General features: G+C 45.2%; 1 protein-coding gene across 2 annotated transcripts in view; it reads left to right on the top strand.

Moving 5' to 3' along the window:
- The window catches only part of USH1C (USH1 protein network component harmonin), an 844,250-nt gene that overhangs the window by 308,364 nt on the left and 508,362 nt on the right, over window positions 1–27,524 (top strand). For both annotated transcript variants that reach the window (XM_069623780.1, XM_069623779.1), the window contains exons 7-8: window positions 5,086–5,143; window positions 26,150–26,253. In XM_069623780.1, coding sequence (XP_069479881.1) covers window positions 5,086–5,143; window positions 26,150–26,253 — 162 coding nt within the window. The remainder of the gene's footprint in view (window positions 1–5,085; window positions 5,144–26,149; window positions 26,254–27,524) is intronic.

Raw genomic sequence — 27,524 nt, 5'->3', positions numbered from 1 at the left:
AGTTGTCCCACATCTAGGAACCTATAGCCTATGGCCAATGGTACAGCAGCTCTTTGAATGCCTATTTACTGATGGTCTAGCACTCACCAATGTAACGATCTTCTTCCTTATTGCATTGATGCATGTGGATTGGCTAGTTTCCAAGCACCACAGTGTAATACCCATGACACACCTTTTTGCATCGCGTGCCGGATACACTCTTTTTTTTTTTTTAGGTGACCGTGGAAAGGAAGAAGGGACCAAATGTAGTCACTTCTCCCTTATCCAAGGAGGCCATTTTTTATGTTTAGTTTTGTTTTCAATGCAAGTGGAAATAGTCCCAAGGCAGTCACTGGGAGGTAGGCCTTCTTTTGGCACATGGGAAAAGGTCTAAGGGAAACAAAGTCTCCCAGTAACCTCTTCAATGCTGAGCAAGTCAAGACAACACAGCACCTCAGTCCCTCTAAAACTGTGAACTCCCAAGTCACAATCCCCCACATGAAACGCAGCGATCATGTGCATCAGGCCCATCATTCCTTAGGACCTCATTGACATTCTGATGAAAGCTACCTCATATAAGGATGATGGTCTACCTGCTGACATCATAACACAGAAGGGCACTGCCCTCACCCCTCCTCAAATTAGTGAATGACTCAGCAGAATCTTAGGCTTTATCATTGACAGCAGTCTGTCCTCCCAAAAACACACATCCAAGAAGTTCCAAATAGCCTTGCTCAGAATCTCTACTCTTCGAAAAATCAAACCCTTCATCCCGCCGCAGGACTTTCAGACTGTAGTGCAGGCCCCTGTGGCCTCGCACATTGATGGGGCAAATGCTTTCCTGACAGGGCTCCTAGCTGCTCACTTGTCTCCCCTAAAGGTAGTCCACCATGCAGCAGCTCGTCTTATAATGGGAGCATGGATATTTGATCCAATTTCCCCCATCCTATGTGAACTACACTGGCTTCCACTCCAAGCCAGGATACTGTTCAAGACTGCATGTATCATCTACAAAGAAGTGACAAGTAGAACACAGTGTACCTGGAAGCTAAGGTCCTCATATCTTTGACACATGCTCTTCGCACAGCAAATTGACCAACCGGCTTGAATCATAACTCATCCGCAAAGAGAGGATCCGCAAACAATCCATCTCTTCTCCTGCACCTACCTTCTGTAACTCGATCCCAGTGTCGGCTCGGAATGCCCACCCAATTCTCCAATTTTTCAAATCTCTCAAAACAAGGCTATTTCAACAGCACCTGTGCTACTGTTAAAATATGCCAGCCCAAATGCCGGCTACCCACACTTTATACAGCGGTCGCTGCTCTCGAGCTACGTCTGTACTTTAAAGAATAAAATAAAAAAAAAATAATGTCTCACTCAATAAAGGGATGTTTCCAAGCAGCCAAAAAGCAGGCCTAATCTGACCACCCCTCAAAAAGCAAACATTAGAATTGTAACATCCTTGCCAACTACTGGTTGATGAGTTGTCTTCCATTTATCAGCAAAATCAATATGAAAATAGTGGCCAACCTTCTCAAAGACTTGATGAAAAAAATAGATCTACCCCATGACTACCAATAGGTATTCAGACCCAGATACAGCACACAGAAATGGCTACCACCCATATCATAGACAAAGGAGATGCCTGTCTCTTGATTCTCGGCCACCTCTCTGCCTCATTTGATATGGACAACCATACCACATTAATCAGCCTTCTCAATAACGATATCCGGTTCACAGGTACAGTCATCAACTGGCTTACCTCCTACCTCTTTGACAGGTACCAAGCAGTCCAGATAAGTAACTCTAGGTCACACTGCCGTTTTGTCCAGTGTGTGGAGTACCAAAAGGCTCAATGCACTCCCCAGAAAACGTGTCGCAAACCGGGATGTTTTACATAGAAAAGGGGGTGGGCTCAGCAGCTAAATGACATACACCTTGGTCACTTCTTAGCTGGTTCTACCCACCAAATCACTCAGGTTCACTTTTAACAGCAACCTCTCCTTCAGGTAACACATTAGTAAAAAAAAACAGAAGCAGCCTGGTATTTACTAGTACTCCTAAAAAAACTTTTCCTTCCACCAGAGAGTTTAAGAACCATGTTTCAGGCCCTAGTAATCAAACACCCTGATGGAGGGAACAACCTCCATGCCAGCATCCTGGGAATGCACCTAAAGTCCCCCCTAACCTCCCGAGAGCTGTTCACCCTGCTGCTGCATGTCAAATCACAGGATCAAAAACATTTGTCCACATCTCCCCCAGAATACGAGAACTGCATTGGTTACCTAGCCAGCCAGGATACACTCCAAGATATAACATATCATATATAAGGCAAGTACCATCCAAATGACAGTCTAGCTCAATACAAAAGTCTCTGGTTCAAGTGTGTTGTGTGCTGGAGTAAGGAGTCGGACAAAGGGGTGGTGTGTTTACAACTATTTTAATTTAAATAATAATGAACAAAACCTATCTTCCCCTATCTCTAAAGGGTTTTCCCTATGTAACTAAAGAAGAACTTGGGTGCTCGTCATCATGGTGGGTGTCAAACTTAGTGTCCTACCTCTGTCCAAACTAACCTACTCTAGCCCTATGACTAACAAAATGCATTAACGTAAATGGCTTCAGGAAAATGACTCCCTTCTCCTGGTGCAGTGGGATCGGCCCTAGGGGCATATTTCTGTTAGTCTCTGATAATAGTTAAAGTTCTGCACTTGTAGAGAATACTAGGAGAATGACTTCCTTCTCCTGGTTCCACAGTTCAACAAATGCTGTCTCCATTTGGACAACTTGATCAGCCTCCAAGCTGCTGTTTAGTAACATTTTGCCTTAGTTTCTGATTCAACTAGTTAAGTGAAAGAACCAGGAGGATGTCTTCCTTCTCCTAGTTCAGCTGGTTCAGCCGTTGGCTAACTTTGGACAGTTTCCTGCAACAGTTTTGATCAACCTTTGCACTTCTTTCCAGGCTTCTCTTGGGGCTTGTTTAAAAGTCAAACACTCTCGTTGTTTCCAACACACAGTTATGTCTTTTTTTTCGTTCCCCTCCTCTTGTCAGTGAAAACCAGAGGAAGTGTTCCTGTTGTGTCCTTGACCTATCCTCGTAGTACTCTCTAGCCTGAATGTCTCTTTTGGTGGTGGACTGTTGAGGGAGACTGCTTCTAATATGTTCTTCTCTTTCTGTCCCTTTAACACAACTGAGGCGAGGAATATCGCTAGTAATGTAATCTTCACATTTGATAGTACTGTTGCAGCAACTCTGGAGACAAGGGAGATTACCCCTGAGGCTTTCTCTCCCTTCAATACTTTTATTACAATTGTTTAGATGAGGGATATTACTCCAGAGGCTTTCTTTCAATTCTGTACTTCTGATGTAAGTACTGAGAACAGGGAGATTTCACCCGAGGCTTTCGTTTGTTTCAGTTCTCTTGATACAATTACTGAGACGAGGGAGATTATTCCCAATGTCTTCTTCCCATTCTGTACTTTTAATACAGGGATTGAGATGAGGGAGATTACTCCTGATGTGCTCTTTAACTTTAGCACCCTTCCCTAATCCTCTACCGGTTCTCCATTGACTCCCATTACCTCTTTGTTATTGGAACCACGTCACTTGTTCTTCCTGGTGTCTCGGGTCGATGTGTTCTCCAGGTACATTGTCTCTGCTTCTCTTTCCGCTCCCCACTACCATGCTTGGGCTTCACGGGGTCCTCAGCCAGATGGTATTGGTGCAGTTAATGAACCGCCCAGTCAACTGCCTTAAGGCCACGTCCACCGTCGTTTGGTTTCCAGCTTCCATTCAGGCTTGCTTGAGGTTTTCCAGAAAAAACTACTGCAATCTGCTGTTGGCATCCTCCCGACTGGAGGTCTGCTTGCCCAGCATTGCTTCTTGCTCCTTGGTTTGAACATCCCGGGTCTGTCAAACTGCTCGCCTACTTCGTTTTCCATTGGGTCTTTTCTCTGTTTTTATTCCATTCAGTTGGTTCCTCCCCAGCGCAGTGTCCCAGTCAATTTTTTGTGTACACTGGGTATTCTTCATGCCTCCTTGAGGCCACCTCTTCCCAATACCTTCTGTACTTGCCAAAGGAGTAGTTTGTTTAAGTCCATTCATCTTCTTCACAGTACTCCTTGCAGATGACTTGAAAGCAGACTGTCCATTTTAGTCTGCCTGATTTTGTTGCTCTCAATATTGACAGAATGAAATACACAGTACTTCTTTCTGATGGCATCTCGACAGGTTTTTTAGATTTCAGGGACTCAAGGTTAAGAGCGTTCGGGAGATCCATCACAGAATGGGAGTTCTTGTCCCCATGAGGGGAGTTTCTCTCTGTGAGGTCCTGCTTTCCTTTACCCTAGAGGGAATGTTGTGTAGCGGGCTCACCTATCTCGCCTCACAGGGAAGGGCTCCCCCTAGGGAGAAGGGATGTGATCCCATGAATTGTCACAGGTGGCACCTGCATCTCCAGGAGTCAGAACATCATAAGGCTGAAAAAACTAGAGCACAAAAAATAAACCAGGACACAAGTATTTTCCTGTTATGCGCACACTTACTGCAACATTTTCCCAGTCATAATTTGAGTGCCCCTAACACTCCAGGAAGGACCTCAAAACCATGCTCTTCGGGGAATACCTAGAAACCTCACCTCCCCACCACAGGAGACAACCATTCTGTGGTCCAGAATCTCCCAGATCCACAGCCAGAAGCTGGCCCCCTGGTGCCCATTTACTCTTTTGTTGAAATCCTCAACCAACATTGGACAGCGCTCCATTGCTCCCAAGTTAGCTTTGTGCCATATAAGCCCAGATACAAATATAAAAACACAAGCAGTCATGTAGCCTATTATTTTTTCGATGTTGTCTTGTTCTGTAATTCTCGAGGGAAGTGCATAAATAGAATGGTCATTATTAAACCTTTTTGCCACTAACTTCATTCAAAGATGTTATAGCTGCAGAAGTGTGTATTCGGACACACACCAATATGAATTAAATGTGCTTTCACTTTCCCCTTGTGCAATGCACCAGTCATTGGTATATTGCTTGCACAGTTTATCAGATCAGTAGTGCAATACAAATCATAAACTAAGTTCACTTTCCTGTTATTAATTTCAGCACTGCCGAGGAGCCTCTGAAATGGCAATATGCAGATCAGTTTGTGTCAGAAGTTGGGGTAAGACTAATCCAAGGTGTTTCTTCCTTTTCCTCCTCCCATTGTAACATGTATTATTAGTTCTTTGAATCTGTACAGAAGAAACGACACAAATGTGCACCATGTCTCCTTTCTCTGGCTAGAATTTTGCAACACAACCCATAATGGCATTCTTATGTTTTTTTATGATAATGTATGGACCCTGAACTGCACGTGTTGAGATTATTATGCAGCTTGTGTGCATAGCAGGAGTGCAACCAACAGTGTTTTGTTGGAAGACATTTATTTGAGCTCAGAATAAGTTGTCCAGGGAACGCAAGGTACTTTGTTGGAACATAGCCGGAGGTTTTGAAACATAAAGATGATATGGATTGGTCCCACTTTATCTCTGTATATGACATCATCTGTTTAAGGAGACCAGGCCTGGTAGCCCCGTGAATATGGAGAAGTATGTTCTATTGAAATTCCTGCAGTGAAATCTAAGGGTGCTATGGGATGACTGAGTGGGGAGCTGAGTGAGTGGGTGAAAACAGCTCTCAATGTGCAGTCGCAAGTTCTTGCTCGTAAGCGCAGAGTTACTCTGCCTCATTATCCAGTTACCCAACCAACATTGTTTCTTTTTGGCTGACATAGGAATGCTCTTCAGACCTTGCACAGCCTTGAAACCACAATGCAGTATGGTCGCTCACAAGCTCGAGCAAGGGCATTGTTCTGATCATGGGCGATTTCAACTTGCAATATGAACCACCGAAAGACCTATCAGATTTTCTGTAAGTAGGGGATGAAATGTGGGAATTTCCCACTCAACAGTTCTGTAAACAATATAAACACGGCCTGGAAACAGCACAAACTCTATTCAGATTGGGTGCAGGGTGTGCAATGGGCGCGTCACTGGCGATGTTCCCCCTGCAGCTACTTACTGTAAGGGGAATTCTAAGAGTCATGACAGCGCAGGCAAGTGGTCCACACGGGCTGCTCAGCACATCGATGTGTTGGGAAGTCCTTGCAACGAAGGTGGCCCTGCACTCATTCCAAGCATTCCTTCTGAACAAGCGCGTGCTGCGACCATACTAAAACAATGTTTATTCTAAAGAAACTGGACGGCACACGGTCAAAAGCACTGTCTTCTCGCCACGCACTTACCATTTGTGCGTCAACAGACACATTTTAATCCATTGCTTGGATGACAACTTGATCAGAGCTCTTGTGCAGGAACACAAATGGTCCAGATTTTCGCATCCTGGGGTCATCCACCAATACCTTTTTGTGGCTTCACAGAACGCAAAATGCCAAACCTTCCCGTCCTGTTAACCACGATTGGTCACTAGGCAACACACCATGGATGAACTGCCACAGTATTTGTATACATGTATCCCTCCCCCAGATTAGTTCGCGTATTATTAAGTAGATTATGTAAACTCTGACTCTCCTCCCTGGTATAGTGGGATTTTTAAGAATGTGAGAGCCCTGCTAGCTTTTCAGTCACATTGGAGCTGGAATGATGTGACGGATTCCCATTTGGCTTGGGTGATGGTGTGACAAATTGGATTTGTACAGTGTTTTCTAGTTGGTTCTATTGTACATGGTATGTTTGTGTGTTCATAGAACCTTTATTGGGCATTCTCTTTATTTTGGATTGGATGCTTTGTTGTTTGGGTCGCTTTTGAAACACATTTCACACCCCTTTTGACTGCATAGCCTCCCCTCTGCCTACGTTACCATAAAAACAAAGGAGGTATATCTCTTAACTGTGCCTGTTACCTTTATGATTGTGCTAGCTCTTGGTTTGTATTGAGGTGTTAGGGCTGTGTGGGCATTTTAGCCTTTACTCATCCTCCTACTTCTGAAGGGTGGAATTTGTCACACCAAGACTGCCTGGGCGAAGTAGTAGTGTCCCACAACTTTTTTGGATGATTGGGGCTGCCTACCTCAAGATACTTGGTCTTGGAGGGTAAAATGGGAAGACAGTGATACATCATCCCAAAAACTTTGAGGCATCCAGTCAGTGAGTGAGGACCTTGATGACTTTGCTCCAATTTCTTCTGGACATCCCTAAAGAGTCAGCATCCCATCTTTGTGTGCAAATCCAGCAATTCAGGTACAAATATCTCCAGGAATGCAGATGGTCTCTAGTAGATATACATATTCACTCATGGGCTGGCCTAAGCCTTCCCTTAAATTGCAAACCAGGCAGACACTTAAGGGTTTGGTAACCAGCCATCAAGCTAGCCCTAAACCACGAAACAGCCTGGTTGCCATCCTTAACCAGGACAAACTATAAGGCGTGCAGGGTTGGGGTCAAGACAACAGCCATTAATGTCCTTCCTTGTGGTTCCCACAAAGGGGTGCCACCCCACCCCCAAAAACCATGGCAAAGTGTGTTAGAACCCCAATGGCTACCATACTGGTAAATGGTGGAATAAACTAAATTGCAGTTTCCACTAGCCTGCAATTTATCGAATCACCCTAGTTGCTCAAATTGTATTGTAGTCATTTGTATAGTGCTTTTTCCCATTTTTATGGTCTCAAAGAGCTTATGGTGGGAACGCGCTCGGGGACCTCAGTCCATAATATGGGGCATTCTCAGGAAAGGCTTATAATGCGTGTGTGTTCATTTGGCCAAGATAAGGGATTAGGTGGGCTGGTCGGGCTCCAGTAAGCAACCCAAGAGATCAGGCGTGTGGACAGGTGCTGTGGGAGGTCAGGAGAGTGTGAGTGCAAGAGACGCTCCAGCTGGACCACATGTTTGTCGTACGTCATTGCCATATTTTAATGGCAGAGATGTTTAATCTCAATCTGGTGTAAGGAGGCGAAAACATTATGTACCCAGCTAGACTGAGTGTTGCAGGTTGTCGCAACATTCTGATGCATGTCTGTGGGTAGCCATGCCTCCGACAGATGTCCACCAAAGTTGTGTGTTTATATGTACCTTGAGACTTGGATGGAGCTTTGTTATTGATGCAACTGTTTGATCAGGTTATCCGTGTGAGACTCCTCTAGGCACACATCTGCAACACAGAGGCCACCCTCACTCACCCCCCCCGACCACCACCACAGTCAAAAACCTCAGCTGCACAATGGACTTGGACCTAACTGTGTCTCACCACATCACCAATGCATCCAAACCCTGTAATTTCTACCTTAGGCTCCTGAAGCATATCTTCCCTTGCCTCAACTAGCCCAACAGACTGGCTGCAATGTTGTCAATTGTCTTGTCCACACTTGATTATGCGAACTCCCTCTGCTTGGGTGCATCTGCCTATCAGCTAAAAAAACTCTAAAGAGTGCAAAACACGACTGCCAGACTGCTTCTCGCATTGTGTCGAAGGGACCACAGCTCACCTATTCTGCACATGCTACACTGTCTCTCAATTGAACTCAGGGCCACCTTCAAATTCCTATGTATCACCCACCGAGCGGTGCGCGAAGGAGGCCCCAAATTCCTACAAGAAATGATTACGCCTTACCACCCAACTCACACCCTAAGGTCAAGCATTGCCCTCCTCCTAGTGGTTCCCGCCTCCATCGGACAGTCCGCCTACTCAACCCTGGCGCCAACTTTGTGGAACTCACTGCCTCCCCGCATTAGACACAGCGAAGACTACATGGCTTTCTTGAAGGCACTCAAAACCTGGCTCTTCCCCTAAGAACACATAAGGGAACACCCTGACCACTCAATGTACCTCAATTTACCACCACGACCAAGAAATGGTGTGGTAACTCGCTCAGTGTAGGCCCTTTAATAGACTCTCGACTAGGCAATACCTATCCCCATTATCTAGAGCCTTGCCCTAGACTTGAAACCCAGATCATAGTAGCACCTATGTACATGATGGACTTGAATCATTACCTTCGTCCACCAGGAATACTGTACGCTGTGAGCCCTAAAAATATCTATCTCCAGTAATCTGGACCGATTGTGCTAGACTCGTAACCCAAGCACTAATGGCACTTATGAGCTTGATCACTGCCATGCAATTCTGCACTATGTTATCAGTCCAAGAAATGCCCATGCTTGCTAATGCTACTCATCTGGAAATGCATGAGCAGAAATAGATACCAGGGGCCATCTAGTACTTATTTTTGCTAATCCCACATATCTGGAAATGGATATAACAGAACTACCTATCGGGAATCTGTCTAGCAGCACTACCAAACCACGCACCAATAGCACTAACGAACTTGATAATTGCCTTGCAAATATGCACTACACAATGGTATTGCAGCTAAACATTGTTGCAAAAAACGAATGGTGAAATGATCACATTTAGGCTGTACCAAAATGACATACAGCCGAAAATGCTGAACATTTTTAACATTCGGTTTTCATTATAGAGAACAAGGGAAGCAGGGGTTGCGGGGTGTACCCCGCACCCTTGTTCTCTATAATGAAATCGAGGGTGGCGGGGTGTCCCTGGCATCCAAAACAAGAACTTTTTTTAAAAATAAACAACAAAAAAATAAAAGGACCCTGCAGGTTAAGGGAACTGGCGCTGCAGGGAGTCAGTGGCAAACAGCGAAGTGTGCTGTCAAAAGGTAAGTAAGGTAGTGTAGTGTAGTAGGGTCTATGAAGAGCATTTAGCTGTTAGGTGATTATTTCTAATACGAACATTTCAAATTCGACATTTTCATATTCGGAATGTTTGTATTTGAGATAATCACGTACATCCCTACAAGATCAGGCCAGGAAATGCTCTTGCTTGCTAATTCTATTCTGGATACCCCTCAGGGTACTATAGACCGAGAGCAGTCTAACACCTATTCTTTGCTAAATCCCAACTATCTGGGAATGTATTTGGCAGAACTACCTATTGGGGAATCTATTTAGCAGAACTACCAGCCGAGGAGATCTCTAACACCCATACAGTAATAACATAAGTTGAGATAGATCTTCCTATCACCACCCATCAGTCTTTGCCAAAGCAATTTGACCCAGCAAGACACCGGGAGGACCCTAGCCTAACAGCTAGAACCCAAAAGGAGATACCACTCCCTCAACAGGCAGTGCAAGCTCATCAGGGAACAGGGTCTGCCTGGAAAGCACACAGATAAACAAACACACCATTATGCTAACACTTTCTTCTGCAACAACAAACAATCGAAGGCAGCTATACCCCTCAATTAATTGAGCCTGCTGCACACATTCGTATGCACCTTCACGATCACCTCAACAGTCTTTTGTCATGGCACTCTCCCCCTGGCGCCTGTGCAAGAGGTGGACAAGCTGACATTGATATCTCATCACGCTTCCTCTGGGAACATAGTCACCATTCTAGTCCTTTTCCCAGACGGCTGCTGCTCCGTCTTATAACTTCACTTTCAAATTTAACATGCTGCGTTGCAACCCTTCTGGCTCTCTGCTCCTTACGGGTAAGAAGCTGTGCTAGGACTCCTTTCTGGCCTCCGTTCGCTCTTGTTCCTTGACTTTTCCCTCACTCTGTCTCCCCGTGCTTCTCCCCATTTCAGCTCAGGGTTTTTCCTCTGTCTGCTCCCCCATATTCCAGTGCTTTCCTCCTTGGATCTCCCATTCTCTTCTGTGCTCGCCCTTTTCCTCTTCGAGTCTTCGCCCATCTCTCTCTCTCTCTGGTCTCTTATCACAGAGAAATTACTGGATCTTTGGAGTCACCTGACATCCTGCTGCTGCCTCCAGTTTTCTTCACAACATTCCAACAAGCTCTCCTTGACACCACAGACTAATGAGACCACGCTACAGCACTCCAGGGTTTTTTGCCTTCATTGGCTCTTCCCCGTACTCAGCTGTTCCGAAAGAGGGGTTGCCAGTCGGACATAACGGCTTTGCCTCGTGACAGACCCCATCTCTTCCAAGAAAGGGAAATTTCAAAGAAGAAAAAGAAGTGTAAGAAAAGGATACAGGAAGGGTCCCCATCATCGCCACACCCTGAGGAAGAATCTGGTGAGGATCACAGAAGGGATCCTGTTAAGCCTGACATCTTTAGAACACAGCTATACCACTCGAAATCAGCTTAGCTGCACACAGAATCTCATTCACAAACTCCAGCGCCACCAGAATGCAGATACCCGAGTCCATTTGGCCTTGCTGCACACATTCTACTGATCTCACACAACCACTGCATCACACCTAGCACTAGTATGCAGCTACACACCACTCAATCCACACTGGCTGCACACATACTGAGTTCACCCAAACATGTTTTACTACATTACTCTGTCCACTGACCTGGAATGCTGTCCATAAAGGCGTTCAACCAACAGTGCTTTGGAATCATACTAGTGTTAAAAGGCGCTATACAAATGTCCAATAACATAACATAACATAACAGTCACATTGATTATATCCCCTTAGACATTTTGCATTGGGAAATCCCCCAGGAATGAGTTTTATCTAGAAATAAAACCGATCATTTTCCGATTTCAATTGCTTTTAATATAGTTGCCCCAAAGAGCAAGAGAGGTTCCCTGTCAGACAACTCTTCCCTTTCTTGTTCCAATAATAGGAAAAGACTGAAATGGGAGTCAATCAATCTATAGGTCACCATACCAAGATTTATTTCTGACATACTGCCATCTCTGGAGAAAACACACGCCCATGGCTCTCCCAATGATCAGACTCTCTGGTAACTGAACAGTGAAATTTCAGTAGTGCTAAATTATCATTTGACAAAACCTTGCAAAATTTTGAAGGACAAGAGTACCCTTAAACAGAGTCCTGTGAATTATTATTACCACTTAAATCAGCCAATCCCCTCGACCAGAGATGGTTGCCCATCATCAGCACAGAATACAAAGAACTGGTAAACAAAAAAAGAAGCCCAGACAGCCACTAGATGGGAGATCTTGACCACTGCTATAAGGATGAAAGATCAAAAAGCCTTCTGACAAATTGCCTACTTTGGTGATAGAGATGTGCCCCCCCCCTTTGAGTTTGCAATTATTCAAGATGCTTGGTATAATCACTTCACCATACTTTGCAAAGAGGACAGATTGGTTTACCTCGAATCAAGGCAAACAGACAACCTTGTGTTAGCTCCTGGAGTTAACGAGGAAGACCATCTAGTATTTGCACTCAAGGAAGTGCCTGATGCCATAGCATCCCAATGTGGGGGGAAGGCCCACGGCCTTAACAGAATTCAGGTGGGTGGCTTCAAGTTGGAACACAGGGTATGGGTCCAGTATCTCCAGCTTATGTGCAAACTTTTTTACAGGATAAATAGAGTCCCCCTAACCTGGACCCAGGCTGAGATTGTCCCTATTTACGGAGAGGGGGTTAGCGATGACCCAGGAAATGATCACCCTATCTTCTTGCTTGATGCCTCAGGAAAGATATTTGGTAAACTAGTTCTTAAAAGATTAGAGCAGATTGTATCAGCAACCTTCAAGCAGGATTTAGGATAGGATTCAGCACCACTGATCAGGTCTTTAGCCTCAGCACCTTGATACAGATGTATATTGTCCTGGGCTCTGGTATGCTATATCTACTCTTCGTAGACCTTAATACAGTATTTGACGCCATCCCTCGTTCTGATCTATGGAAGTCACTTCGAAATAATAATATCCCTAGTTCCCTGCTTAGTGATATCTTGTTGTTGTGCACCGGAAACACTGCCATGCTTAGATGTGGGAGCAGCGAGGAGTTTACTGGGCAGTTTTTGATAGAGAAGGGGGTTTGACAGAGCTGTGTGCTGGCCCCCACCCTCTTCACTATGTATTTTAATGATATTCACAGCTACCTAGCAATCGATTCTGTTGATTCGCCTAGGCTAGAAGGAGAAAGAATGTTCATCTTGATGTACGCTGATGATGCTTTTCTCGTCTCCCAAACTCCCAATGCCCTTATTAAACTAGCTGAACAGCTTTCTAGGTTCTGTGATGAGAAGGACCTAGAGATGAGCACCAGCCAAACACAATCTAGGCGCTCTGGAAAGAGGATCCAGAAACACACATGCACAATTATCTATATCGGGGGCAGTGCAGTAGATAAAGTCACTTAATTGATTATATTGGCTTCAGACATTCCACGAATGTTAAATGGGGCCAGCACATTGAGAATGGCAATCTAACATTGCCCCGTAGATGTTCAGCAATCCTGAACTTTACCAAGAAGTTTGGTAATAATGTGGACAACCCCACCCTCGAAATCTATAGATCACAGGCTGTTGGGGCAGCAGTCAGTTCATGGTGTAGAACTCTGGGGCCATGGCAGACTTACTTGTGTAACAACTACAGAAAACATCTTCCTTACGAAGCTACTCATGCTCCTCAAATGTACACCTAATGTACTCTTGAACCTTGAACTACGATTGACCAGCATTAGCAAACTAATAACCCTCAAACCACTGCTGTATTGGGCTAAGCTCTGGTCCAATCAAGAGCTGGGATTCTATTGTGGTCTCATGGACCTGATGAGTGGTGAAGGTGCCAATAGCCTTCCATGGCACGCCCACATCAGATGCACAGTGTTTCTTCTGAATCTCGGCCACCTTTAGTCTGACCCAAGGCATATCTAGGGGAATAGTTACAGCCTGATTATAGATGCATTTAGAGAATGGGTATGTTCAAAGAAGGCCACTGATTGTCTATCTGTGTCAGCCAGATGGACTCACCTGGCAAATAAAACTACATGATATCGTGAAAGCTATCTGATGAATATAAATCTCCATTTGCACGCTCCCTTTTCGTGAAATTACGATTTAACATTCTCCCACTCACACCTCTTACAATCCTTTGGTATAAAGAGAAAAGGTCTGTTCCCTTTTTGTGAAGGCACTATTGAATCTCTGCAACATGTTCTGTTTATCTGCCCAGGGTACTCCAAAATTCGCTCAGGCAATTTGAGATCTTGTCTTAAATATCACAGAGTACATACGCCAGAACGTGCTGAGAGACTAGTGTTTGCTGTATCTTACATCCTAATCAGGCCCTGGAGAAGGAGAAAAGCCCAATTTTTTGATGGGGGATTTTTACTAGATTTTGAACTACACCCTTTTATCATTATTGTTAAGCTAAATTGACTCATATTTAATTGATTTATTTGACTGCATACCTGCAAAGGGCCACTTCTGAATGTAATTTTACTGTATGTTTTGTTTTATGGTATTGTACTAAGATAAAGTATTTTTCGGACCTGATCTGATCGTTCTCAAAGGCTGCAGTGCAAAGTTGCTTTTGTTCTTTTTACCTGCCAACTTTTCTTGAATAGTTATGATATCAGGGAATTTCTTTCTTTAGCGAATCGAGGTAACTGTGATGTTGGATGTCTGGGCCCCCGTGTGTTGCCGGGGCCTCTGCCGATGCGCGGGGGCAGGCTTGTTCAGGGCGCGGCACGGGAGCAGCTGCGCGCAATGAAACACGCGACTCACGGCTTGCATGCTTAAACCCGGACTGGCGCAGATCCACCAGTTCCGGTGATCCCTTTATTCTTTCCGGCGTCACGTCCCTGCGTGCGCGCAGGGTCACGTGACACCACATTCCTCCCCAACTTGGAGATATTTATGCATTACATTTAACGCAGATTAACAAGGGGGGTCCTGGGAGTCCCTCTGCCAGACATTAGTCCTGGTTTCGAGAGATTTACCCAGAGTCTTTAGCTCACTATCTTTCACAAAGAAGAAATATCCCAAACATATCAGTCTTTGTCCTGCCCTGGGGCAGTCCAGCACCGAAATGCTAGGCAATTCTCCTCTGAACAAGAGTACCAACAGAAACCCCAGACACGTGTTTCGGTCTGGTTGGACCTCATCAGTAGGGTGGATCTGTGCCTCTCTAAGAATAGTGAGCAAGGGGTCCACGTCTGGATTCCCCTAGTAACCCACCTTTCTATGCGTGCAGGTGGGTGGGGGGCTGAGCCTCGGAAGATCGGGATTAGTGGTTTGTGATCTGTGAACACTTTAGCTTGCTTCCCTAGCAGGTAAACCTTGAAATGTTGGCATCCCCACAGAATGGCTAGAGCTTCCTTTTCCATGTGCGCATAGTTTTGTTCAGGTTTTGTGAGGGCTCTGCTGGCAAACGTGATGGGGAACACTCTGCCTTCATTGTCTGTTTGGGTTAATACTGCTCCTAGACCACAAGGGCTGGCATCCACGAGAAGTTCGGTCTGCTTTCCTATGTCGAAGAAGGCCATGGTGGTGGAGGTAGATAGAGTGTCCTTGATTTGTTGGAACGCTTGTTGGTGAGCTGCGGTCCACTCCCACTTCTGGTCTTTCTTTGTTAACTCTCTGAGTGGACTTGCGACGCTTGCGAGGTCGGGGATAAAGCGTGCGCAGTAGGTGGCCATCCCCATGAAGCTCCTCACTTCGGAGGCTGATTGTGGTGCTTTGGAGTCCTTGATGTCTCGCACTTTTGATGGGTCAGTGGATACGCCTTCCGCGCTGAATATGTAGCCAAAGAAGCACAGTTCACTCCTGTTGAATTTACACTTCACTGCGTTGAGTGTCAGGCCTGCATCTTCGAGCCTTTTCAGGACTGCCGCTAGGCGTTGGTGGTGTTCCTCTTTATTTGGGGCATATACAAGGATGTCATCACTGATGTTGGTGGTCCCTTCTAAACCTGCGATGACTTTGCGGATTTCATGTTGGAATACTTCTGCCGCAGAGGATATTCCAAAATTTAGCCGTTTGTATCTCATCAGGCTGAGGTGAGATGAGAAGGTAGTGATGTACCTCGATTCTTTGGATAGGCGTAGCTGGTGATAGCCCGATCTGAGGTCGAGTTTGCTGAAGACGGTTGCTCCGGTGAGGTCTACGACGAGTTCGTCGATCGTGGGGGTTACATGGCGTTCTCTCCCGATCGCGACGTTGGGAAGCCTCATATCTATGCATATTCTTACTGCGTTCGGCTGTTTGGGTTTTTGTGCCACGACCATGGGGGAGACCCACAGGGTTGGTCCAGATGTTTTCTCAATGATCCCTTCTTCTACAAGCTTGGCCAGTTCTTTTTCTACCGCGCTTCGTAGGTGGAACGGGATCCGTCTGTGTCGAACTGCTTTCGGTTCAATGGTGGGGTCTATGTGAAGTTTGATGGTTCTCCCCTTGAGGCACCCGATGCCCTGGAATAGTTTACTGTGTCGTTTCAGTAGGCTGCTGAGTTCGTCTTGTTGGAGGCTGAATGCGAAGTGTATTAGCTTCAGCTTCTCTGCTGTCCTGCAGCTCAGTAGCGTCTCGCAGCCGGCGTCCACTACGTATATGCGCGCACGGCAGTTGGTGTTTTCGTGGGTGAAGTTTGATTTGAATGACCCTCGCACGGGGAGGGGTTTCTTGCAACCTTAGGCATATAGTCTGACTCTTTTTTGTTGGAGATCGGGCTTTGGGTGTAGTCTGTTAAATGCTGCCACCGGCATGACGTTCACTGTTGCGCCAGTGTCGATGACCACCTTCAGTGGTTCTCCATTGGAGAGAACGGTGCACGACGGCCTCTTCCTCTGTCGTGACCGATGTGGTTCAACTGCAGATATAAGATGTATTCGGTGTATCTGTCTGCTTCCTTTTTTCCATCTACTTTTTTCTCCTCTCTCGGGGGACGTGCTGATGTCGCTGTCGTCGCTGTCGCTCGAGTCTGGGGACCTTTGGGACTCATTGACAGCTCTGGCTTTTCCTTTTCGTGTCTGGAGGTGTGAGGTTTCTCTGGGCGCAAACTTTTTCCTGCGTTCTTGTGTCTGGTGTGGGGCAGGGTCTTTGTCTGGTGGGTTCAAACAGACCGCGGCAAAATGGTTAAGGCGATTGCATTTTCTGCACGTGGATCCCCATGCGGGGCAGGAGTCGCCTTTGTGCCATGGGCCTCCGCACCATTTGCAGCTTTTGTCCCGCCCTTGTGGTGGTTGGGGCTTCTAATCTTGCCTCGTGCGAGTGTTCTGGCGTCTGGAAATGGCTGCTACATCTTCCGTGGGTCCGGGGCAGTCTAGTGGCAGTTTCTGGATCGCTGCTTCCATGACTGCTACCTGGTCTTCCGTTTGCTCACGGAGACGCGCCATTTCAAGGATTCGTGAGAGGCGTATGTTGCGTTCTGAAAGTATAGCCCGTCTCAGTTTTTCAGAGGATATTCCGTTAATGATTTGGAGACGGATGGCGAATTCTTCGTCCGGGAACTCACAGCCTACGGCCATTTCACGAAGGCGGGCGTGAAATTTGTCAACCGTCTCTTTCTCTCGCTGCCTCGCCATGCAAAAGTGGAAGCGTTCGTAGTCCGGGTTGAGGTCGGGCTTGAACATATTTGTGAGTGCAGATCTCGCTGCGTCATAGTTGTCTGCGTTGCCATGGTTGGGTGTTGCATTAAAGAGGCGCAGGGCCGCTGCTCCAATGTTCAGTAGGAGGAAAGTGCGCATTTTCTTTGGCACGGTGATGTCTCTGGCTTCAAGGTGCATCTTGAATTGTTGGAGCCAGATTTCCCATCTGATGGCGGCGCCTGAGGTGAATGGGTCAAATGGTGGCATAAATGAAGTCTGTGTCGGGTCGGGATGTTCATATGAGATGCTCCTCCTGGAAGAAGGACTCGTGCCGGCCCTCCCAGGGCTGGTGTTTGGACTCGACATGTTAGTTATGGGGGTGTTCTTCCTAGCGTTGGAGCGTGGGCCTAGGGTGGCGGTGTGGAGTGTGGCACCACGATGTCATAGGGGTTGTCGCGGTCAGCTTGTATGCCGCTGCGCAGTACCTGTTCAAGGCCGTTGGATTCCACCAGGAGTGATAGATGATTCTGTTGCAGCTGTGTGTGGGAGCCCCTGTCTTTATCAGAAGGTGGGGCTTCAACCACCTCAAGTGCAGCGTTATTCTCGGCTGCACTTTTTTTTTTTTTGTGTGGGCGTCGGTGTGCGGCTCCGCGTCGGGTCCGTGGCTCACTTCGTCACCAGTGTGATGTTGGATGTCTGGGCCCCCGTGTGTTGCCGGGGCCTCTGCCGATGCACGGGGGCAGGCTTGTTCAGGGCGCGGGAGCAGCTGCGTGCAATGAAACACGCGACTCACCTCTTGCATGCTTATACCCGGACTGGCGCAGATCCGGCAGTTCCGGTGATCCCTTTATTCTTTCCGGCGTCACGTCCCTGCGTGCGCGCAGGGTCACGTGACACCACAGTAACTACGCAGTTAGGATTTTGAGCGCAAATAAGTATCACATGTAGGCAGTGGCTTCTATTGAGCCAGGGTGAATTCACAAATGTCGGTGCAAATATAAATGAAGCTCGAACCAACCCTCGCGTGAATGATAACAGAATGTCGTGCCTGCATGGAGCAGAGCGTGATTGTGGCAAGCCAACATTAAAAAAGGAAAAGCCACGTGTTTTTCTAAAGGCTTTTTTACATACAACTGCACATTACGACACTAGTTTAAGGATGCAGAGAAAAGCAACATAAAAAATACACACCTCCACACACACACACACACACACACACACACACACACACACACACCACCACCACCCCCGAAAACACCAAAGCACTTGTGCACTCCAACATCAGTGAAAGGGAAAAATGCCTATAAAGGTAAACCTATGCAAAGGCCATAGAAAAACAAATATTTGGCATACATTTTCTGACCAAAACAATGATATTACTACAAAAATGTGGTATTAATGTAGGGAATGTTTATTAAGCAAGTATAAGACAGGTTCCAAAAAAGTAGCAACGTATGTTAAAGGATTGCCTACATCATGGATAACTTGGAAAGCATAACATGCAATGTGTAATGCAGTAAAAAACTATGAGTAAAAAGAAAATAAGGGGCGTGGTAACCCATTAACAGATCAGGAGTCAGATTTAGTTACTTACATTTTTTGATGCAGCTCAATATATGTTGGTGGCTGATTTGCAATGTACGAAATGTCATATGTTACACATGCCTCATATCCACGTACCTTTTCCGGGCCTCACTTTGATGAGGCCCTTATGATGCATGTGGATTTGGTCAAAAGGCGTGTTCGTAGCAGAAGATTCTGATCCTGCTCAACATTCCCTAAAGCGCAGATGGATGGATGGGCAATAACACTGCTCTGGCAATATTTCTCCAGACCTTCCTTTATCCAACAAAGAGTTTCACAAAAAGTATGATCCTTGCCCCACAACACTTCTCTCTCCTCTGCATTACTAGTCCCTCCTCCACATAAATGCTCCCTCCTCCACACCACTACTCTCACCTCCACACCACTACTCAATCCTCCACACCACTCCACACTGCTACTACCACTCCACACTTGTACTACCAGTCCACCCACCTTCTTCCCAGTCACCCCCCTTTCACTCTCTCAATCAGCTTCCAGTCACTCCCTACACTACTTTGAACACTCTCAATCACCGTCCATGCACACTCACAGCACAGTACCACTTGCTCTCACCAACCAATACCTCACCTTTTCTTCAATTCACCACCACACTCCAATCCACATTCCTTCCTACTGTTGGTCTCTTCGGCTGCCATCATTTCCTCATCTGACCTCACCTAAACAACCCACAACTTCCTGTTTCCCTTTGCCCCTCTTATCTCCCCCTCCTTCTCCCATTGGATTGCTGGCCCTAACCAGTCTGGCCTTGTCTTCCCCACCCGGAAGGTGTTACAATCAGTAGATGTTACAAATATCAGGATAAGCACTGCCCTATTTCCCCACATGGGGCTGCTGTGTGGCAACAGTGGTGGCCTGCATTGCAAAGTGTCCAAGTTCATGTTAGGGAGTTCTTGGTGCGATTCCCCCAATGTAAGTGAAGTCCCATTAAGTAAGTGCTGCTCTGGGACAAGTCCTTGTTGCAGCTATCTTGGCACAGCGGCCCAATTACTGCCAGCGCTGAGGAGCAGTGGACAGCCACATAGGATTTCTGGGTTATCAGTCAATGGCTCTCGCTCCTTCTGTCAGTGGCTCAGATGATTGTAGATCAGTGGTGTGGGGCACTGATGGGTTGTAGTCCTGCGGGTGATCTCTCAATGCTGCTATGGCCTCACTTGTGGTTCTAGGAATGAAAGAGAAAACTTGCCCACCTTTTTTTTAAAGGGTGTGAGGTGATGCAAGTTGCTACTGCACAGACATAAGTAGGACATTTGGGAGGGGACAGAAATACGGACCCTCTCAACTGCCACAGTCATCCTCTGGGGTAGGATTGGCTCTGACTTCTACCTTGGTAGGCCTCCCATCCCAGGCCTAGATCGGTTCCTATCCTCTTAAAAGGTCAGATGACTGACCTTGTCACATAATACAGAATGCTTAAATAAAACTCTTGTCCACTGACAGCCAAGGAGGTTGGCACTTAATGGAAGTGATATCATCCAATTGATTACCCCTAACAGTACTCTGTATACCACATCACCAATGTGTCGATGGATACCAAGTATATATTGGGGCATACTCTAATAATTCTCTTTTGGCATAATATATTTCGAGGATATAGAGGTTGTGGTTGCTGGTGCAAGCAGTAAGGACATGTTTCTTTCTAACATCTTAAGGTACAAAATAACAGGGCATGGAGAAGTCATCACGTTTCACACCAAGAATGGGTTGCACGTGTGGCTTCTATGAACAGAACCTGTGTTTCACATGTTTGATGTGAGCCAACTGGTGTTAATGTATGGGGTGACAGTACCCATGTACTTGCAATCCTCTGTGCAGATTACACCCAGTCCCCTGATACATGTATTAAAATGTGGATGTCACCTGCTTATGAATGAAACATGAAACTAACATATTTAGTAAGGGCTGAGACGGGTGGCATTGGGATGAAGTCCTCTGCACTTGTGCAGGGGTCAAGGGGCCAATGCCCAGAAGTATTCCTCACTGTGAATCATACTCATACAGACTACAGGTGCCCTGCAGATACAAAGTTGTACATTTACACCAGGCACGTGAGAAAGGGGTGCAGCAAAGTCTCCAGGGATCTACACGACATTCAGAAAATGAGGCCTTATTCCCATTCATGAGTCAATGTTTGTACCACAGGCTTGGCCTCGCCTCCCCAACTCTGCCGTTCATCCGGGAGGGTCGCTGGCATCATTGAAACACAATGCAGCCTTCTGATGTGGGTTCTGACATTCTCCACATGTCTTTTGGCGCCTGCCCTAGGCAATGACTTCCAGTAGGGAACTCTTGGGGGTTTTGACCCACTGCTCTCGTCCCTTGGTCTGTCTCTCTGCTCCAGTAGGTTTGCTTGACCCTGGAAGTTCTGCTCGTACTTGTGTTCCGCCTTGCTCAGAGTGTGTCTCTAGGTTCTGCCTTTTATCCATGTGAGGAGAGCTAATTGGTATCAGGTGTATGCACTTAAAGTCAAGTGCCTGACTTTGCCTGACCCGATAAGCGGGACATGTACGATGTATGAGAGTTAGTCTTGTTACTCTCAGTCGCCCTCTTCCTCGGCCCAGTGTTTATGTAAAAAGGGGGGGATAACAGAGACATCATTTCACCAAAAGGCCAGGGGTAGCAGAAGTGACATAACATAACCCTTGACTCCCCTGATGACATCACAGGAAGTGATGTAATTTGACCTCGCCCCCAGGTGACATAACATGAAGTGATGGCAAATGACCTTCATATTTTATAGATGCATCTAGCCCCCGTGTTTCCAGGTGCTCTCACTTAAGCCAGCTATAAGAACTGAGGCACAGAGGGAGGCATGATTTGTCCCCAATTACACATTTGGGGAATGCCATTTTGAAGATTCGACGTGGGGTCTATATGTAAAACATACATAACGCAGTATTTCTAGCAGGGTAACCGGAATCTGTAACACAGGCTACAGCTAGTTTATGAAACATCTATAGATCAATGGACACAGAAGTATGTGTTATCTGTGGTGTTGCTGTGTTAAACAAGCCAAAAAGCACTGACCTGGGGAGGCGTGCGCTGCTGCTCAACTAGCAGAAAAATGCTGCACGAGCAAAGCCTGAAAATAAAATCATTGACCAGGATTTAGTATCAGCAAAATTAACTGGTTATAAATGTATATATGATTCAGCTACCACTACAATAGAAGAAACCTATTAGACTGGTCTGCGTGCACAGAGGGGAGGGCACCTGATAATGTTATCTTTGCTGCAGTATAATACCTGGGAAAGTTCCTTACAATATACCCAACAGCCCCCATAGCTTTTATTATCTCAGCGTAATACTGGGTGCCAGAGGACTTTAAAAAAAACACCATTTAATGTAATATCATTGCTGCACACATAAATTCATAGCACCACACAGTTATTTAAAATTGAAACCACCCACAAGTTGCTTCTCACCCCGGGACTTACTGGCAGATTTTAAGGCGCGCACTACCCCTTTGTCAGACCTGTACTCGGGTCTCTGCTATGCTTTATGCAGATGACCTTGTCATAGTAGACCATACTTATAGTGGCATGAAGGCAATATTGGAAGAGCTCAGCCATTTTGCAACTGAATATGACCAAAGAATTAATCTGAAAATAACCCAGATAATGTTGATCGCCTCTAAGAAAGTTAATAAGCCTAAAATGGTGACTAGCTGGAGGACAATTAACTATACTGAACCTTATAAATATCTTGGTATTGAAATCCTAGCAGCCTCAGCTACACTTCACTTATTGAAAATAAGGTTTGTCGAGCCAAACAGAAAACACTGCTTGCATGTAGCTTTGTCTCGAATTATGCAGGACACTCATTGAAAGGGGCCACAATGCTATATACTCAGTGGCTTATCCCAGTGATAGCCTATGGTCTAGAGGGCCTTTCTATCAGAAATGTATCCTGCTTGGATATAGTGGAAGGATATTTTTGGCAAACTGTTTTGCGACTTCCCACTTCTTGCTCTATTCAGTATGTAAGAGTAGAACTGGGCCTTCTCTCGCTAAAGGCTACCATCTTGTTGCAGAGAGGTTTACTCCCTCTGAAAGCATTTACCCATTGTGAATGCCAAATGTTAAGAACTATAGGTAACACCATCATCAATATGGGAGAGACTAACCATATTAACCTATATGATGAATTGTGTAAAGAGTTATACACTCAACTTCAGTGGTCAATAGATGATGCTTGTTGTGGCCAATACAATTCCATCAAACATGCCTTCAAAAAAAGATTGAATAAATGGGATTGGGAAAGTAATTATATACACATGAGTTCATTCCATAACTACCTCCAAATAGAGGGAATTATCCATTCAAATCTATCTTTGGTGGTGCCCAGATCAAGCAGTGTGTAAAGTTTGACTGCTAATGTGGACCAATTAACTCCCCGTCAGAACAATCTGTGCTGCCAAATGGCAATTGTCACTGAAGCAATGCTACTGTCGTATTTGCATATGTAGATCTAATTTTGAGACAGTAAGGCATTTTCTCACTGAGTTTTTGGGTGCAATATAGATGTCTGTCTATGGCCGATTTGTGTACTAGTACGAAGCAATTAAAACTGTGCATATTTGGCACTACTGCCTAAATACTGCCACTGGAACCATGCACATTGCGCCACATAGTGTTTGGCTATATGTTGTGAAACTCTTTGATCAGCAACAATAAGAAATCAGAATACCACACTTGTGATGTTATATATCTGAGATAAAGTAAGGAGGAAAGCGTATAGCTTTTCAATGCCCAGACATATAATACAAGCTCATATCTTGAAGTGTTAAACTGATTGCTAGCTGATATATTATTAGGAATATTTTATTGGAAAACTATATTTAACATTATTGAAATGTATATATTTATTTTGTATTGCATTAATTTTAAATGTAAATCTTATGAAAATGTATTGTAACAGTTGTAGAAGTTTCTAGGAACTAAATACAACTATAACAATAAATAAATAAATAAATGTGTCAGACACAGTGGTGTCTAATGGCGGAGCACAAAATTTGGCTGCTCCCCTGCGAGCCATGCTGTGGGTACCCCCCCGCCCCCAAGCTCCTTACCAAAGCACAGGGCACGTCACACCCTGGGCAAGTCTGGACCACCATGTGTGCGGAATGTCCATGATGATTTTGCTGCTGCAGGGGCATGTACTACTCCAAATGAAAGAAGTAAATATGCTTTTCAATCAAAGCTTAAATCTTTAACGTAACATAGAGAGAAGGGGGCGGTGCCTGGTCCACAAATATACCAGCCACCAGTGGTGGCTGGTGGGTAGTTTATGTTGGAGGGTGTAAATATTTGCCACAAGTATGTGATTGCGCCTGAGCATAGAGAGGGAGCTCGAGCTAACGGAAATGGGTTGGAGGGTAACCAGGGGGGATTCTTCTCCCTCCCCAGATTAAATGTTTTGAATAATGGATTAAAATGAGCATTACAAAGCACACTTTCTCGGAAAATGTGGGTAAAAGGCCAATAATGTGGATGAAAGGCCAACAATCGGTTTTGTAGGGTGTAGGGTAAATCATGAAAAAAAGTACAATAGATGTAAGTCACCAAAAGTGCACAGGGCATTTCCCAATGCATTATCATGCAGGTCCCTGCAATATATGCCAGTATAAAAAACATTTTTATGCGGGCTGTGCCCATACATTTATTTATTTAATTTATTTATTGGTCACGTATTAGGCGCTGATACAATTAGCAAAACTGTTTCAAAGAGCGCCCACAGGGCAAACAGGGGATAATGAATTACAGCAAGGATACATAATTGCATTAATAGTACAAACAAATAATTAGAATGAAGGGAAGGGGGGACGAACCTACTATGCCTTGTGAGTGTTCAGAACGTGCAAGCGCAGAGGGGAGAGGGGTGAGGGATAAGGTGCTATGATGCTCATGGAGAAGTGCTCAGGGTAAGTGCTAAGAGGAGAAGAACGTAAGTGCAATCACAGATGAGTGGGTGAGCCAAGTATGTGCAGTGGAAAGACAGCATCTGGGATGAGATGCGGGGCGGGTCAGGGCCCCGAGGACACATAAGGGCCCTGCACATCAGTCACACTGCTGTAAGATTAGCAGGGAAGAGAGGAGGAGAAGGAGGAGGTAAAGAGACATTTCTTGAGGCTTTTTTTAGAACTTAAGGAGGTCTTGCTCAAGGCTGAGCAAGATATAGGTAGGATAAGCCCACCTCTACTGCAACAACAACCTCGTATCTGCACGGGTGAACATCACCCATGGTTTCTTCCGCCGGAGTATACAACTCTGAAAATAGACCGGATTGGCCTACTTCCTCTGACGCGGCAGGAGCGCAGGACACCAGATACTCAATTGCCCGGGGGGGGGGACCCAGAAGAATCTGAGGTAAAATCTCCTTAAGGTTAATAAACTCCCCCTCAGAGACGACCGTACCAATATCCAGCATTTCAGGAACCTGAAAAAAAAACAAGAATAAGCACAACAAAAGAAGGACAGCAATCTTATTTAATAACACAAACTTGTGTTGGGGAAACTTTGACATGACTAAACAAACATACATCTGAGCGAGACACAGAAGGATATTATCCAAGATAAAACACATTTCAAATTCCCCACATAAAAAAAGAACTGCCCATCAAGCCACTTAAATAAGTCCAAGCATTTTACAAAAGGCACATTTTACAGTTACAGTCAGCACAATTTACATTTTCATTTTCTCTTTCCTGTTTTGTTGATATTACCTATACAGTACAGGGAACTTTCCCTAACACAGCATCAAGAGGGATACACTTGCAAGAATATTTTTCTTTTCTTTTACAATTGTAATTGACCCTTCACAAGTGATGACGCAAGCATAGGTACAAATAAAAATTCGGATTTGATTGCAACTCAAACCAAACGTCATAGGTATGGTTGTGTTCCAAATGTTAGGATAGAAACCACATGTTAAGGACAACTAAACATAGTGTTCTTTCTGTTTGCAATAGTATGCTGAGCTCCATATCGCGACTGCTAATTCTTCAAGCAAAAGGATGCAAAGCAGCGTTCCAAGACATGAGTTTGTAAAGCAAAATATGTTCTTCTTTTATGAGACATGGCAAGAAAATATATCCAAATTATAGCACAGCCCACACACACAAGATTCCACTGTCTTTTAACACTGAGTGTCCCACCTTTTAAAGGAAATTAAAATATGGTTGAAAATCTCCAGCAAAGTCAATTTCAAATTGTGTATTTGGATCTATCTCTGTATTGCTTTTCCTGATGCATTTTTATAACAATATCAATATTATGTGTATGTTACAGGATGGAAAAAGCAGTATTGCTGGTCTGGCATCAATTGGTGGACACGAAATGAAGGAAAAGAAAGTCTTCATTAGTTTGGTGGGCACAAGAGGGCTGGGATGCAGGTTTGTAAAGATTGTTTAGTCATCTATTGAAAGGCAATTACAAATATGTAGACATCGAATAACGTGTTTGCTGTGTCTCTTCTCTTGTGGGGCAAAGTTGCTTAGCAGTTATAAAAGCAAAATATGTTGTTTTGCTCATTCCTTGACTCCCTACATTTTGTTGACATATCACTTTATATCTATACAATATGTAAACACTGTCCTCATTCTGTCGATGTTGAAAATGCTGTAAAATCATCCAGTTCTTGTCCCTGGTTTATGTTCCTATTCTTACCCTTTCACCACCCAGCATATGTCTTTCAATACAATACTGCTCTTATGTAAAGGAACCGTACTTTAGGACAACCTTTTGTGGTAGGTCAGAAGAAGGAGACAGACCAGTTTTTGGCATGTTCAACAAGTGATTTAGTAAAAGTATAAGAAAATAGCCTTTCTATCCCTACTCTATGGGTTTCCCTACCTAACAAAACTAAGGTGCTCTTTGTCAGTAGTGAAGTAAAAAAAGTAAACAGTCTGTCCTCTCTGAAACCGGAAGGTGTCTCACCCACTAGTTCCCGGGGATCTGTCATCCAGGTGGCCAGGACAGGGCCATCACTTTTGGATCCAGTTCCTGGGGTGGACCAGGGTGGGAGGATCTCGGGGAGTGGGAGTGGGACACCAGATGATGAGACGCAGTATCCCCTTTCCTGTAATAAATTTACCCCATCCTACTAGGTAGGATATTTAGGAAATCAACCCCCCTCCCTTTCACAACACAAACACTTTTTCACAGACAGACCACAATGAGAGAAAAGGGACTAACACCTGAGCCGTATACCTGACGTGTCCCAATACAATGGTCAGGCAAGGTGAAGCAATTACTGACCATCACACACACAGCTGACTTCCATTACACTTCCCCACACAGAAAAAAAGGCAGAGCACAAGAGCACACCCTGAGCGAGGCAAAGCACACAAGGAAGCAGCAGTTCCAACAACAAAGCAGCATCAGTGAAATCAACACAGCCGGGGAGTTGGGGAGACCGATACAAGACCGTTCTGTGTTGAAGCCAAGGTTGCAAGCAGCAACATTGTATGGCGAACGCTGGAACGGACATTGTATGGAACGCATGTGATAACCAACTTGAGTAAAGTTGAACTGCAGATGAGTGATTGAACTTTGAAAACACTCATACCTTTGGCAGAGTGATCCAGCACTGTGTGGGTGCTCAATCGAAGGTCTCTGTAAGGTATCCACCTGAGAGTAAGTGAAAGAGTGGCGAAGGATTGTG

Source organism: Ambystoma mexicanum, chromosome 11 (assembly GCF_040938575.1).
Source record: "Ambystoma mexicanum isolate Mex_15411 chromosome 11, UKY_AmexF1_1, whole genome shotgun sequence".
NCBI lineage: Eukaryota > Metazoa > Chordata > Amphibia > Caudata > Ambystomatidae > Ambystoma > Ambystoma mexicanum.
This window is presented reverse-complemented; position numbering and strand designations above follow the sequence as displayed.